General features: G+C 41.3%; 1 protein-coding gene and 1 long non-coding RNA gene across 10 annotated transcripts in view; one reads left to right on the plus strand and one right to left on the minus strand.

The window, feature by feature from the left end:
• LOC105492168 (single-pass membrane protein with coiled-coil domains 2) overlaps window positions 1-14,615 on the minus strand; it is a 79,596-nt gene that overhangs the window by 32,952 nt on the left and 32,029 nt on the right. For 2 of the 8 annotated variants that reach the window (XM_011759162.3, XM_011759158.3), the window contains exons 1-2: window positions 4,134-4,274; window positions 319-462 (exon numbers count right to left, since the gene is read on the minus strand). The exons of 1 other annotated variant lie outside the window; for it this stretch is intronic. In XM_011759162.3, the coding sequence (XP_011757464.2) occupies window positions 319-452 (134 nt within the window). In that variant the 5' untranslated portion in view covers window positions 453-462; window positions 4,134-4,274. Of the gene's footprint in view, window positions 1-318; window positions 463-3,953; window positions 4,112-4,133; window positions 4,275-14,615 lie in introns of those variants that run through there. 5 more of the 8 variants (XM_071072000.1, XM_071072001.1, XM_011759160.3 and 2 more) reach the window with 4 other exon arrangements.
• On the plus strand, window positions 3,555-10,070 carry LOC139356832 (uncharacterized). 2 transcript variants are annotated; one of them, XR_011609275.1, is made up of 3 exons: window positions 3,555-3,683; window positions 4,227-4,298; window positions 9,936-10,070. It is a non-coding gene; the product is annotated as an uncharacterized lncRNA (long non-coding RNA). The 2 variants fall into 2 exon arrangements; XR_011609276.1 differs by lacking the exon at window positions 9,936-10,070 and adding an exon at window positions 6,264-6,399.

The following is a 14,615-nucleotide window of genomic DNA, read 5'->3' on the forward strand; positions in this document are numbered from 1 at the left end:
TTTTAAATGGCTTAGATCTTTAGCAGGTGAAGATAATGAAGCCACAAAACAATCCACATGTTTTCTCAAATTGAGATTAGAGTCTAAACAACTTTTTTTTTTAATGGGTATCTACCCAGTTTATGATTGCGGGCCCCTTTAGCTTCTCATAAGGCCTACTAGAGTAAATATTCATGAGTTTAAATTTAGATAAATTATAGGGCAGACTGTCAACCTAGACCCTGAACCTGGAAATCCCATCATTTGCATACCACTGGCCCAAAGATGTCTGCAGTTGGGACCCTAGAAACTGCTTCTGCAAGCTCAGTTCTGACTTACTCCTGCATTACACTTTTAGTCACATTGAGCTTTTGGAAAAAGCTATTGTTTTTCTCAGTCAACTCTTGTTCCTGGCAGTCCATCTTCATCGGCAGAGACATCTCGTTATTTAGATTTGTGGGTGTGAGAGCCATTTCTTCGGCACTGTAAGGACAATAACGACAAGAGGGATTTTATGGCAGAATTGGGAACCACATCCTCTTCATCCTCTTCGCTGACACCAGGCTGACTTCCTCCTCAGGGCATTTGGCTTTAATTCCTCCCCTCCCAAACTGGCTGTTCATTGTAAGGGACCCCAAGCAAGCTCTTAGATTTCTCTTCTCAAGTATATATGAGAAAATCCTGCATGGCTGTCTCCAAGGACACACCTCTAGAGAGGTGCCTTGGCTGGTAAATGTGCATTTTGAATGCTCGAAGGAGAATACTATAGTGGAATATATAATAATCAGCCTGGAAGAATGGGAACTTTCATTTTTATAATCTCTTTCTGATTATATAATAATATGCATATTGTAAAAAGTAAAAAGGGCAAAAGAAGAAAGTAAAATCATTGGTACTTCAGAGATAACCAGAGATAACCCCAGAGACATCCAGACTTAACCACTGTTAACATTTTAGTACATTTTATTTCTGCTTCTAAATTTGGGGTTCATTTTATTCTTTTCCCATTGTTGACAACTAGGTTATTTCTAATTGCTTAGTAGTATAAATAATGCAATAATGATTATCTTCGTTTAGTAATTTTCAGTGCATGTCTAATTAGTTAAGATACTTCCTTAGAGGTGGAATTACTGGTCCAAAGGGATTTGACCCGATTTTTAATGATTTAGACAAATATTCCCAAATTGCTTTCCTAAAGGTCTAACTAATATACACCGGTATCAGCTGTGTGTAGGAACAGCCACCTTCATTCCAGTCTGATTGATAGGTGAGTGTTCACTGAAGAGCAGAGGAGTGAATTGTTGGAGTACTTAAGTAGTGTGAAAAGTAACAGGGAAAGGAAACAGGAAAGAAGGTAGAGATGTGTGAGATAGGCTCTGAGAGGCTCATAGAAAAAGCTATAGGGAAAGGATAGATGCAAAACGTAACTCCTAGTTATAGGCAGAAATCAGAAGGGTGTGTGCAGGCCAAATAAGAAGAAAACTTCTCTTCTGTATATTCAAGTGAGTGGTAACAGTAGATTGGCCTAGAACTAGAGGGTGGCCTGGCTCCCAGCACCCTGAGGGAAAAGAGGGGATGACAGACTCATGGGAAGAGAAGGCCTTTTTCTATAAGGGTGATTTATGGCAGGGACTAGCAACAGGGAGGAAGAACCAGGGAGAAGGGATGCCCTGGGAATCACAGAGATGTTAAAACCATTTGCACAAACAATGGCTTGGTTGATCATTCTGTGGCAGAATTGAGCTTTGTTCTTGACCTGTGTGGTATAAAGGGGGCCCCTGTGAAAGAGAAGCATCAGGAAAGAACTAGAACCTTTGACGTGTGATGGCGCCATGCTTTTTAACTTTGAATGTGATAAAAAATAAACCTTTGATCTCCCTCAGGAAGGTCACTATGGCCTGCCAATTTCATCACAGCCCCTATCTGGACAGTTTTGTCCGTTTCCTGAGGTTGTTAAGCATTACAAAGGCAATTCCAAGCTCTGAAAAGTGAACAGACGCTGAGATCTGCCTTGTTTACTGTTTTTCTGGTCCAAAAAATAGAATCATAAAAATAATAACATTTCCTTATTCTGATAACGCTCTATCATCTCAATGACTCCCCCAAGAGTGATTTCAAAGAAAACATGGTCTGTCAATTCAGGCACCTACCCAAATTCTGCCTCCATACATTCTCTCACATTTTACATAACAATTAGAATCCTAACAATGGCTTATGTCTATGCAGCCCCTAACAGATTACGAAGTGCCTTTCACATATTTTCTCATTCAGTTCCCACAACAACATTGAACAGAGGGTATTATTCCCATTTTATGTGTGTATTAATGGAGCCTATGGGAGATGATGTGATTTACTTACAATCAGATATAAGAAGTAAAGCCAGGACTCAGAGCTTCCACGTCCTCACAGCTACTGATAAAAAGATTTTCCCCACCTCCCACCTCCAAAGATGATCTAGATCAGGGCTCTCCAATAGAACTTTCTGTGTTGATGAAAATGTTCTCTACACTGTTCGATACAGTAGTTACTAGCCACACGTTTCTATTGAGTACTTGAAATGTGGCCAGTGCAACTGAGGAACTGAATTTACAGCCACACGTGCCCAATGACTACCATATTGGACAACTCAGAATTTTCTAGAGCAACGATCATCAAACTATGGCCTGCAGGCCAAATCCAGCCTGCCACCTGTTTCTAGAAATGACATTTTATTGCAACACAGCTGCACCCATTCCTTTACAAATTGTCTATGACTGCGTTTGCACTGCAATGAGAGGACTGAATGGCTGCAAGAGAAACCACTTGGCATAGAAAGGCTAAATGTTTACTCTCTTGCCTTTTACAGAAGAAGCATGCCAACCTCTGGTCTAGACTATCACCTTCTTCTATGATGTTGGGTGTTTGCTACAATCCATCAGTTGAATGCAGTAAATAAGAGCTTAAATTTTGGAGAGTCAACCTGAGCTCATAATCTAGCATCAACACTTCACAGCTGGGCCTTATCTTATTGTGTGGGGGCCTCACTTTTTCCTCTATAGAATGGGGCTAACAATAGTAATACCAATATTATTAGAGATGTGAGGAGTAAACTCGTGCTTAACATGGCATCAGGTAAATAGCAAACACTTGCCAATGTTATCGATTTATCTATTAAAATAAAAGCAGTGGAAATAGGAGCATTAGTAAGGTTTCACTTCAAATAACACAGTAATAAAAATAATGCTTACACACATGCAGCACTTTCAGTTCATAAGGCACTTTCACTAAGTTGTTTCCTCTGACCCTCACAATTACCCTGTGGTTAGCCAACCATGGCACATCTTGTCATCTCTATTTTATCAGAGGAAGAAACTGAAACACAGAGATGACCTGGGACTTGTCCAAAGTTTTATTGCTAGAAAATGGTAGAATCAGCATGAAAAGCTGCAAATGCTGACTCTAAGTTTTGCAATCATCCTACTATTACACATCAAGTCTATGCCTAGTATGTCTTAATGGGTTGGCTGACAGCCATCTTACCTCACAAACAATCCATCTTTTGAAGCTAACGTTTGACTAGTTACATAGTGCAAGTCCTTAGTGCTCAAAGTGTGGTCTGCAGGCCAGCAGCCTCAGCGCTTCCTGGGAGCTTGCCAAACATACAGCTACTAGGTCCTCCTACCCAGACTCATTGAACCAATGTCTGCCTTTTAGCAAGATTTCAGGTAATTCATACACATAGGACTAAGTTGGGAGTTACTCATACCCTAGACCTTTTAAAATAGACTCCCTCTTTTCCCTACACCCTATGTCTTCATTCCTGTATGTTTACCCCATTGGCTTTCTAGGATTGTTTGGTACAACTGGAGTGAATCCCTCCTCCTTCCCCCATATCCTATAAAAACCTTTAAATTACACATTCAGAGAAGCATAAGTTTCAGTTACAAGGAACAATCAACTATTTTAAAAGACAGTTGATGAAATTGCTAACTTACATTGTGAGGGGATTTCTTCAGGCCTGACCACCCAGATCACCCTCTTCAGTTCCTGCTACCTGGACAATTTGGGATCTCAGAAATTTGTCAAAGCCATGGTACTAATAATCAGGGATCTGATGTCACTACAGGCTCCTGACAAGGTCATAATGAGATGGTACACTGTGAAATAGTATATACCTGGAGATAGCTTTGCTCTTGCCAATTTGGTAATCCCAAACATCTATGAGTCCAATGGAACAGACTAGCAACCGTCAAGTTTTCTTGTTTCAGTGGTGCCAGAGCCTCCTTTCCTCAGCTCCAAAGGCAGACAGGAAGCCATCTGAGTGGTAAACACCAAGGCAGGTAAGTGTGCAGTTGGACTTTCTTTCCCTTTATGACATTTCACTTGGAATGCAGAGCCTGTAACTCCCATCACAAGATTCTAGGCATGCAGTGCTCTCCTGACTGGCTTCTACCTTGCCCTTCTAGCCTGCCTCTCAGTCTCCTCACTTTTCTTGCTTACTCTGGAAACTAAGTCCTTCTTCTACCCCAGCCCTCTGTCCACCCATCTCCTGGCCTCTTATATGGTGTTCTGGGATGTTCTTCCAACCTCAGCTTCTTCTGCCACATCTGCTCCTTTCATCTCTCACCTGAACTGAACATCTGGCTTTCCCACAGAGTATCAAAGACCGACAATGAAGGACATGTCTTCTTCTACTCATTCCCCACTCAGCAGTAATGAGCAAGCATTTGATCTTCTTTTTTTTTTTTTTTTGAGTCAGACTCTCGCTCTGTCTCCCAGGCTGGAGTGCAGAGTCACAATCTCAGCTCACTGCAACCTCCACTTCCAGGGTTCAAGTGATTCTCCTGCCTCAGCCTCCTGAGTAGCTGGAATTACATGCATGTTTGGCTAATTTTTGTGTTTTTAGTAGAGATGGGGTTCTACCATGTTGGCCGGGCTGGTCTCGAATTCCTGACCTCGAGGATCCACCCATCTTGGCCTCCCAAAATGCTAGGATTACAGGCGTGAGCCACTGCACTGAGCCTAAGCATTTGATCTTCTTGCAAACCAGGGATGCTCCTACTTTATACCTCTGTGACCTCGTCTCCTTTGAAGTCCATACTTCCTCTTATTATCACACTTTTACAACATACCTTCACCTTCTTCCAGGACTTCAGTGCCAGGTTCACATTTCCCTCTCTACCATATCGTCTCTCATTATTCTTAGTGAACTCGGCACCCATGGAAAGGGCCTAACAGTCTGACCTTACAATTCCTAAGCCCCTGCTCTTAAGACATTCCTCTTCACCTGTCAAAAACATTTAGCACCATGGAGATAAAATACAGAACAGTTCTTAAAAACATCAACTTTAGAATCACAGCAGTGTTTGAAACCTGGTTTTGCCATTTATTAGCTTTCTGGTTTGGGTCCAAATTTAATCTCTTTGTCTGAATAATTGGTTTACTAAGATCTACCTAACTGGCTTGTTGAGAAGTTAAAGGCACCACGTGAGGAATGAGTTTCAGGTAGAGTGGCTGACACACAGTAGGTGCTCAAAAAATTTTGTTAAAGGAATGGAATGAATGCATACATGGTAGGCATGATTTTTTTTATGGCAATATTTTAGGTCTCATTATCACCCTGAGTATTTCTTCAGCCAAAAGCTCAAGTTCAGATGAGTTACCTTTCTTCTTACGGTCTGTACTGCATGCCCTACCTAGTTAGGAACCAGACTCCATCAACAGCCCTCCCCCAGTGCCTGCTGGGCTAGGATCCAGCCTTCAGTCCCCTCCTTATACCATGACTATGCTCCTAACTTTGGTTGTTCTGGGCGACCTTACATTTCTTTAGGAAAAAATCACAAAATTCTTATGACTAGTTCCATCACAAAATAATAACAATAATAGTAATAGCTACTACTTGCTGAGTGATTACAAATGTGCCAGGCAGTCTTCCAAGTGTTTTACATATATTACCTAATTTAATTCTTACCACCCTTTGAAAAGGAAGGGATCTTGGACTTAAACCCAAATCCAGTTAGTCTGGCTCCAGGGGCCATGCCCTAAAGCACCACTGTATAGAACACACTTCACACACTGGGTTCTCACAGTTACTCAGCCAAACTCTTCTCTCTCTTTTTTTTTTTTTTTTTAGACAAGGTCTCGTTCTGTTGCCCAGGTTGGAGTTCAGTGGCACAATCATGGCTCATTGCAGGTTCGACCTCCTGAGCTCAAGTCATCCTCCCACCTCAGCCTCCCGAGTAGCTGGGACTACAGGCATGCACCACCACACCTGGCTAACTTTTGTATCTTTTTGTTTTTTGTAGAGACAGGGTCTCACCATGTTGCCCAGGCTTGTCTCGAACTCCTCGGCTCAAGCAATCCTCCTGCCTCGGCCTCCCAAAGAGCCAGGATTATAGAGATGAGTCACCACGCCTGGCCTCTTCTGTGTCTCTGGTTGACTCCAAAATATATGGGCCCCAACAGCCAGTTTTTGTCTTCCTCAGCTCCCTTCCACTCTGCCAGCTCCCTCTGTGGGCGGTGACCTTGCCTCTGCCTTACTGCACTGATCAAGGCCAGCTGATGAGAATCTTCTTTCCACTGACAACTCCTGTGTGTAGCCTCTTTTCCATTCAAAATATTCCCGTGTTTTCCCTCATCATCTCCCACTCCCCTTCTATCTCAGAGAAAGCACATGTCCACTCTCTTTCCTAAGGCTCCCTTCATTCAGACCCTTGTTGTTTTTTTGGGGATTCTATTCCATTAATTCTAAATGCTGTTCGCAATTTCAAAACCCCTTTATGAGTGCCTGTGCTGGCATTCTGCTGGGAGCTCCCAATTTCTTTGAGGAAACAGATGTGTAAGTATACTTCTGACATCCTCAGGCTCTGCCTCTGCGCTGTTGCTTTGCTTCTGTATGCAAACCTGCTTCTGTTTTCTCTCTTTTAGGAAAAAATAATTTCTTCACTCTGTTTGAGCTGCCATCTTCTCTCTCTCTTTTTAATAAAGATTTCTAAGAATTTCTCATGACACATTACTCATTACATATTCATATTTTAACTGCCTGTGGTATGGCTTGTTGATTGCAGGGGATTTTTGTTGTTTTTTGCTTATTTTCACAGTTTCAGAGCCTTCAGTCATCTAATTTCCCTGATGGGGTGGGAACAGTGCATTTGTTTCTTATACTTATTTGACCCCAGAGCCTTTTCTGTGCTCAAAGCAGTGTGTTTCATGGATTGTGCTTTGGGAAACCCTTTTTAAAGATTATGGAGAAGCCCGGCATGGTGGCTGATGCCTGTAATCCCAGCACTTTGAGAGGCTGAGGTGGGCAGATCACTTGAGGTCAGGAGTTTGAGATCAGCGTGGGCAACATGGTGAAACCCCGTCTCTACTAAAAACACACAAAAATTAGCTGGACGTCATGGCAAGCACCTGTAATCCCAGCTACTCCGGAAGCTGAGGCAGGAGAATCGCTTGAACCCGGGAGGTGGAGGTTGCAGTGAGCCGAGATCGCCACTGCACTCCAGCCTGGGCAACGCAAGTGAGACTCTGTCTCAATAAATAAATAAATAAATAAAGATTATAGAGAACGTAAGTGAAGTTCTCAGCCTACAGGAAGAATCACAAACAGCAGCACCCACAATCACAGGGCATCCCCATAGTTGCATCTTGGACTCATGACCTTGACCTTGACAGCTTTCCTGAACCACCTCTTCTCATCCAGTGTTGTAACCTCTTGGTGCTGCAGAAACAGACTCCCTCCCAGGCCGGCAGCTGGGTCTAACCCCAACATCTGCTCCACTCCAGTAGGAGGGATGGTGTAGTCCCAGCTTGTCCCATCTGCCAGCCATCAGGCCACCCCCTGCCCAGTGAATCCTGAGACACAACACTTAAGAAGGGTGTGGGATCCCAGAGAAAACCATAAGCCCAGAGATTTCAGGAAATAAACTTAGAGGGGAGTAAATATGTGTTGATTTATATTCTCACAGAAATCTAAACCTTTTAATGAGCACCTTTCCCTGGAGGGGTTTGTAATATTTTAATTTACTCTCAATTATTGTTGTGAAACTAGTAGTTAAGTAGGCTACTCTGGTTTGAATGTGCGTCTCTTTAAACTGTGCCAGGACAGACAGATATCTGCACGCTACTGAATGCCTCTGAGCTTCCCTTCTCTCATCAGCAAAACACGCAAACAATAGCTACCTTGCAGCTTACTGTAGGTATGCAGTGGCTTAATTGTACATAAAGCTCCTGGAACACAGTAGGCATTAAAAAGAGAAGTGATGGTCTGGAGGAGTCAAACACATAAAACCTCAGGCGGCGAAGATTTTGACCTCCAGGAGAAAGGGAGTATTATTCATTCTACATCTGGAAAGTCCCTGGCTTCTAGCCCTTTAGTAAAATGATAAAATCACTGTTTTTAAGGAAATTGAGTTCAAAGAAAGAGAAAGAAAGGGAGTAAGGGGGAGGGCGAGCAACTGTGTCATTTCCTGTGATAGTAAAGAAAGTTCTTGGAAGCTGAAACTCTCCCGTTAGACTCTAAGCAAAAGTGATGTGGGAGCTAGAGCTATAGAAATTGTTAGCACGTCGAATGAACGAGATTAGGGCAGGTAGTGCCTACAGGACTTCATAGATATCTAGGAAAAAATATCATTGTGAAGCCCCCTTATGTGGTGGTAATAGCAACCTCATCTCTATTATCAAATATTCATCAGTTGCAAATCTAAGGCTTTGTGCTAAGTAAGGCAGGGAATAAAAGGATGTCCAAACAGTCTTTAACTTCAGTTTAGATAAAGATAAATAACAACAGCAGTTAGTACACGTTGATTGCAAGTAATGGCATACGTAAGTGCTACAGGATTGTAGAGAAAGAATTATGGAAACAATGCCTACAGAAGGGTAGCGTGGCTTTTCTAATACTTTCTAAGAGTTTCACGCAGTAAAAGGGACCTGAATCAAATATTGTTCTGATTAATGAAGAACAGGGAAGAAAGCTTTCCAGGGAATGGGAGCTTTCTGAAATGCCAAGGTAAGGGATTTAAATTTATATAGAAGTTGATGAAAAGAAAGTTTGTCTGACAAATTGTATTGTATAAAAGTAATTGTAATTCAATGAATGTTTTAACCAATTAAACAGAATAGAAGGCAATGGTGGAAGCCACATTTATATAAATAAATATTCATCATCATATCTATACAGCCAACTCTCCTTAGCTGCGGGATCCAAAATATTTTAAACATTATTCTAAGCGAACTAACACAGAAACAGAAAACCAAATACTGCATGCTCTTACTTGTAAGTGGGAGCTAAACATTGAGTACACATGAACACAAAGGAGGGAACAGACACTGGGGCCGACTTGAAGGTGGAGGTTGGAGGAGGGTGAGGATTGAAAAACTGCCTATTGAGTACTATGCTTATTACCTCAGTGATGAAATAATCTGTACACCAAACCCTGTGACATGCAATTTACCTGCATAACAAACCTGCACATGTGCTCCTGAACCTAAAAGCTAAAAAAATCTTAAAAAATATAAAATAACAATATGACAATAAAATAATAAAAGTTTAAAAACAATACAATATTTACATAGCATTTACATTGTCTTAGGTATTAGAAGTAATCTAGAACTGATCTAAAGTATACATAGGAGGATGTGCATAGGTTATATGCAAATACTACACCATTTTATATCAGGCACACGAACATGGGGGGGTGGTTCCTGGATTTCAGAAAGGAGGAAAGAAAAGGGAAAAAGACAGGAAGGCAGACAAGCCCATTGGCAGGAAGGAGTTAGCGAGGATTTCTGTGCCAGGACTGACTTGGTCTATCATGCCCTTGCACAGAAACCGTGTCTTCCTTTCTAAAACCTGGCTTGAAATTGATGTCAGGACATGGTTTCTGGGCTGTTGGAAAAGGAAGCAGTGGTTTCTGGGCACTGGTGTGGGTTTTCCAAGACAAGCCCCTGACTCTCATTTCTTTTCCTTTGCGTAACAGAGCTAAGGCTTTTGTAGAATAGTCGAACCTTGAACAACACGGGTTTGAACTGTGAGAGTCCACGTATATGAGGGTTTTTGAAAATAAAATTTACCCCGAGTGTGCCTGCCTCTCCTGTCTTCGCTTCCACGTCCTCTACCTCTTCTGCCTCTGCCACCCCTGAGACAGCAAGACCAACCCCCGGCTTCTCATCCTCCTCAGTTTACTCAACGTGACGATGACAAGGATGAAGGCCTTCATGAATCACCTTTACGATTCACTTCCACTGAATGCAGAGCAAATATGTTTTCTCTTCCTTATGATTTTCTTTATAACATTTTCTTTTCACTAGCTTACTTTATTGTAAAAATATGGTATATAATAAAAATACCATACAAAATCTGTGTTAATTTACTGATTATGTAATTGATAAGGCTTCTGGTCTACAGTAGGCTATTAGCAGTTAAGTTTCGGGGAGTCAAAAGTCATACATGGATTTTTGACTGTGTGTGTGGGGTTGGTGCCCCTAACCCCGGCATTGTGCAAGGGTCAACTCTATTTATTAAGTACCAATAACTGTCCTGAACACCTTGCATATATTAACTCATTTAATTCTCAAAATAGTCTCATGTGGTTGGTATCATTGTCTCCATTTTACAGATAAAGATGGTCTCACAGAAAAGTCACGCAGCTGGGAAGTGGTAATACACGTTACATATGATTTAGATCTAATTTTAAAAATAGTTAAAATTAATTTTAGATTTGTGATATTTAATTTAAAGGCAGATGCAAACTCGTGATAAGTTTATGCTACTTACTTGCCAATATGTATTCTCCCCTTTTGCTGTCATAACAGACTCCTGAGGTTTTAGCTCAATACGTGCCTGCACAGAATAAAAATCACATTTTCCTGCCTCTTTTTCATTTCCAGGTGACTACATTCTGGACAATGTGAGTTAGGCGGAAGTGTCATGTGCAACTTAAACTAAGAGGCATGCCCTTTGTCCCCCTTCTCCTCCTCACTGGTGGGGATGTGAGGATGTGAGTGTGATGGCTTCAACAGCTATTTTGGGCAATGAGGAAGCTCACACCCTAAATGATACCCCACTGGGATAGGAGAGCAGACAGCTGAAAGAATCATGGTCCCTGTCCAAATCATGAGTATTTATTTATTTATTTATTTTAACTTTTATTTTTGGTTCTGGGGTACATGTGCAGATTTGCTCTATAGGTAAATTGTGTGTCACAGAGGTTGTGTGTACAGGCTATTCTGCCACCCAGGTAATAAGCATAGTACCTGATAGGTAGTTTTGATCCCCACCTTCTTCCCATACTGCACCCTGAAGTAGTTCCCAGTCTGTTGTTCCTGTTTGTATCCATATGTACTCAATGTTTAGCTCTCACTTGTAAGTGAGAACATGTGGTATTTGGTTGTCTGTTTCTATGTTAGTTTGCATAGGATAATGGCCTCCAGCTCCAACTCTTTCAGCTCCATCCAAGTTGCTGCAAATGAATGGTTTCGTTCTTTGTTATGGCTGTGTAGTAGTCTGTGGTACATAAATATCACATATTCTTTATCCAGTCTACCATTCAAATCAGGATTTTTGTTTTTTTTTTCGAGACAGAATCTCACTCTGTCACCCAGGCTGAAGTGCAAAGATGCAATCTCAGCTCACTGCCACCTCTGCCTCTTGGGTTCAAGTGATTCTCCTGCCTCAGCCTTCCAACTAGCTGGGACTACAGGTGCACACCATCATGCCCAGCTAATTTTTGTACTTTTAGTAGAGACGGGGTTTCACCATGCTGGCCAGGCTGGTCTCGAACTCCTGACCTCAGGTGATCTGCCCACCTTGGCCTCCCAAAGTGCTGGGATTAGAGGGGTGAGCCACTGTGCCAGGCCAGGAAGTTTTATATAGAAGAATAAAACCTTATATTTAAGCCATGTTAATTAGGGGTGTCTATCACTCACAAAAATCTAATGTAGATAATATTAAATTTAATTGTTTGTAGACATTATATAAACTTTCAAAAAACCTTTATTTGCCCTATTTATAAGTTGATTTATTTCATTTATAAGAACTGCATAAGTGCTTAGAAAAATTTTACTATGCTTATAAGTCCCTTCAGGCATTTGAAATGTTTGAGAGGAAAATCTATGAAATGTATAAATTTTATTTAAACTCTTTCAGGAAGTTTAATTAACCAGTTGGTAAATGAGGTTAATTGTTTGAGGAATTTAATCTGTTTAATTTATTCATTAATTGAACACTCATTAATCAAAGAATGTGTGAAAGTAATGCTTCCTCTATTTTTAATAAAAATAAATTTACATATAGAGTACAAATGTGCCTAAGCTAAATTTAGATTAAACACTAGGTTTTTAAATTTGTAATTTAAATAATTGCATATTAATTTAAGCACAAGCAGATGCAATTAGTCTTTTCTGCCTACAAAACTTTTTCTCAGACATTTAACAATATAGCTGACAGCAGATAAGAAAAACGGAGACATTGAGGAAGCTGCAAATATGTGAGGAATGAGAAGAAAATTTTAATCTTTCTGCTGGTGCAAAACAAAAAAGAATGAGAGAGAATACAGATTTTCTCACATTCTTTTTCCAACTAAAACATCAACCATCCTTCCTCCCCCAAGATGAGATAACAAAAAGATATTACATTTTATTTTTAACCAGAAGCACTTGTTACGAAGTTTTAAATTATTATGTCTTACGTAGATTCTGACTTCACCTGTAGTCTCAGTGACTTTGTACAGAAATCAGGAAGATGCTTTGAAAGAAACACTGTGCAATGAAAGTGCTATTGGTGTGCCTAGCATTGAATGCTTTTGACTGCAAAGACTTGAGCCCACACGTTGCCTGAAACCTTCAGTCACTCAAAGCTGTGATTTCAAGACCCAGATGCTGACAGCTGCTCAGAATGCTTCTCAGGCAGAGGCTGGGACTTCCAAGACCCCATTCCTGGGTTGGGTGGTGAGTGGCTCTGATACTGTGAAAACTCACAAAAGACTATGTAATGACACCGAGCACGTGAGACTATTTTGAGAATTAAATGAGTTAATACGTGCAAAAGACTTTGTGAGTGGGACAAAGAGAACTCAGAGAGTGTCTAATCTACCATGGCTGGCTACATAATTTGGGAGCCCCAATGAGAAGTGAAAATGTAGGGTCTCTTTTTCAAAAATTATTAAGAATGTCAAGACAGTGACAGCAAAATGTTAAATCACATGTGAGCCTCTGGGGATTGCACAGATCCCAGGCTTTCAAAGCTGGTTTGTAATTTGTGTGGCCTGGGGAGCCAGGTCAGGGGAGGGTTGTTAGGCCTGCCACCAACAGGACGAGGAACTGATCGGAGTCGCCAACTTCTGCCCTCTAGACCAGCGGTCCCCAACATTTTTGGCACCAGGGGCCAGTTTTGTGAAGGACAATTTTTCCACAGACAGTGGGAGAGATGGTTTTGGGATGAAACTTCCAACTCAGATCATCAGGCATTAATTAGATTCTCATAAGGAGCACAACCTAGATCCCTCACATGTGCAATTCACAGTAGGGTTTGTGCTGCTATGAGACTAACGCCTCTGCGGATCTGACAGGAGGCTGAACTCAGTAGCAATGCTCACCTACCTGCTGCTCACCTCCTGCTGTGCAGCCCAGTTCCTAATAAGTCACCAGTCCTAACTGGTACCTAACAGGCTACCAGTCCGCAGCCTGGGGGTTGGGAACCCCAGCTCTAGACCAGCACTTATGGTAGGTTTTATACATCGGTGGAGTTTCACTTAAAAGTTTGGGGAAAAAAAATGATTCTTCTCCCAGGAAAAATAAAAAGGAAGAGAAAACAAAAAGGAAGAAACTGATTTTAATCCTTTTATTTTATACTTTAAATAATTATTAAAAACCACTTAGTAGTCAGGTGGAGTGGTGCACACCCATAGTCCCAGCCACTCAGGAGACTGAGGTGGGAGGATCGCTTGAGCCCAGGAGTTTGAGTCCAGCTTAGGCAACATAGCAAGACCCCATTCCTCCCCCTCCGCCGACCGGGTTACACACTAAGAACAGTTTTGCATTATAAGAATTCAAACAGTATAAAAATATACAGACTTTAAAAATGACGAAACGCTTTACTTGCCTTATAATTCCACTTCTCACCCCAGAGGTATCGATATCTTGATGTGTACTCTTCCCAAGGACATTTATCCATGTGTTGATGCAGAGCTATATTCATATAATATATTTTATATATCCAATACTTCTTTGTTATTTTGTTTTTTTGAGATGGAGTTTCACTCTTGTTACCCAGGCTGGAGTGCAATGGCGCAATCTTGGCTCATGCACCACCGTGCCTGGCTAATTTTATATTTTTAGTAGAGATGGGTTTTTGCCACGTTGGCTAGCCTGGTCTCAAACTCCCAACCTTAGGAGTTTGGGATCCACCCACCTCGGCCTCCCAAAATGCTGGGATTACAGGTGTGAGCCACTGCACCTGGCCTCCAATACTTCTTTGTATATAACATTACTGTGATCATGCTGCATGTTCTGTCCTAAAACTTTTTATTTCTTAATATGTCATGGAACATTCCAAGTTAGTCTTATACATCTTCCTCATTCTTTTTAATTATTGCATAACATTTCATAACATAAATTTTCCTAAAGTATATAAGCCATTGATTTCTCCTATTCCTGAATAA

This window comes from Macaca nemestrina, chromosome 10 (assembly GCF_043159975.1).
Source record: "Macaca nemestrina isolate mMacNem1 chromosome 10, mMacNem.hap1, whole genome shotgun sequence".
Taxonomy (NCBI): Eukaryota; Metazoa; Chordata; class Mammalia; order Primates; family Cercopithecidae; genus Macaca; species Macaca nemestrina.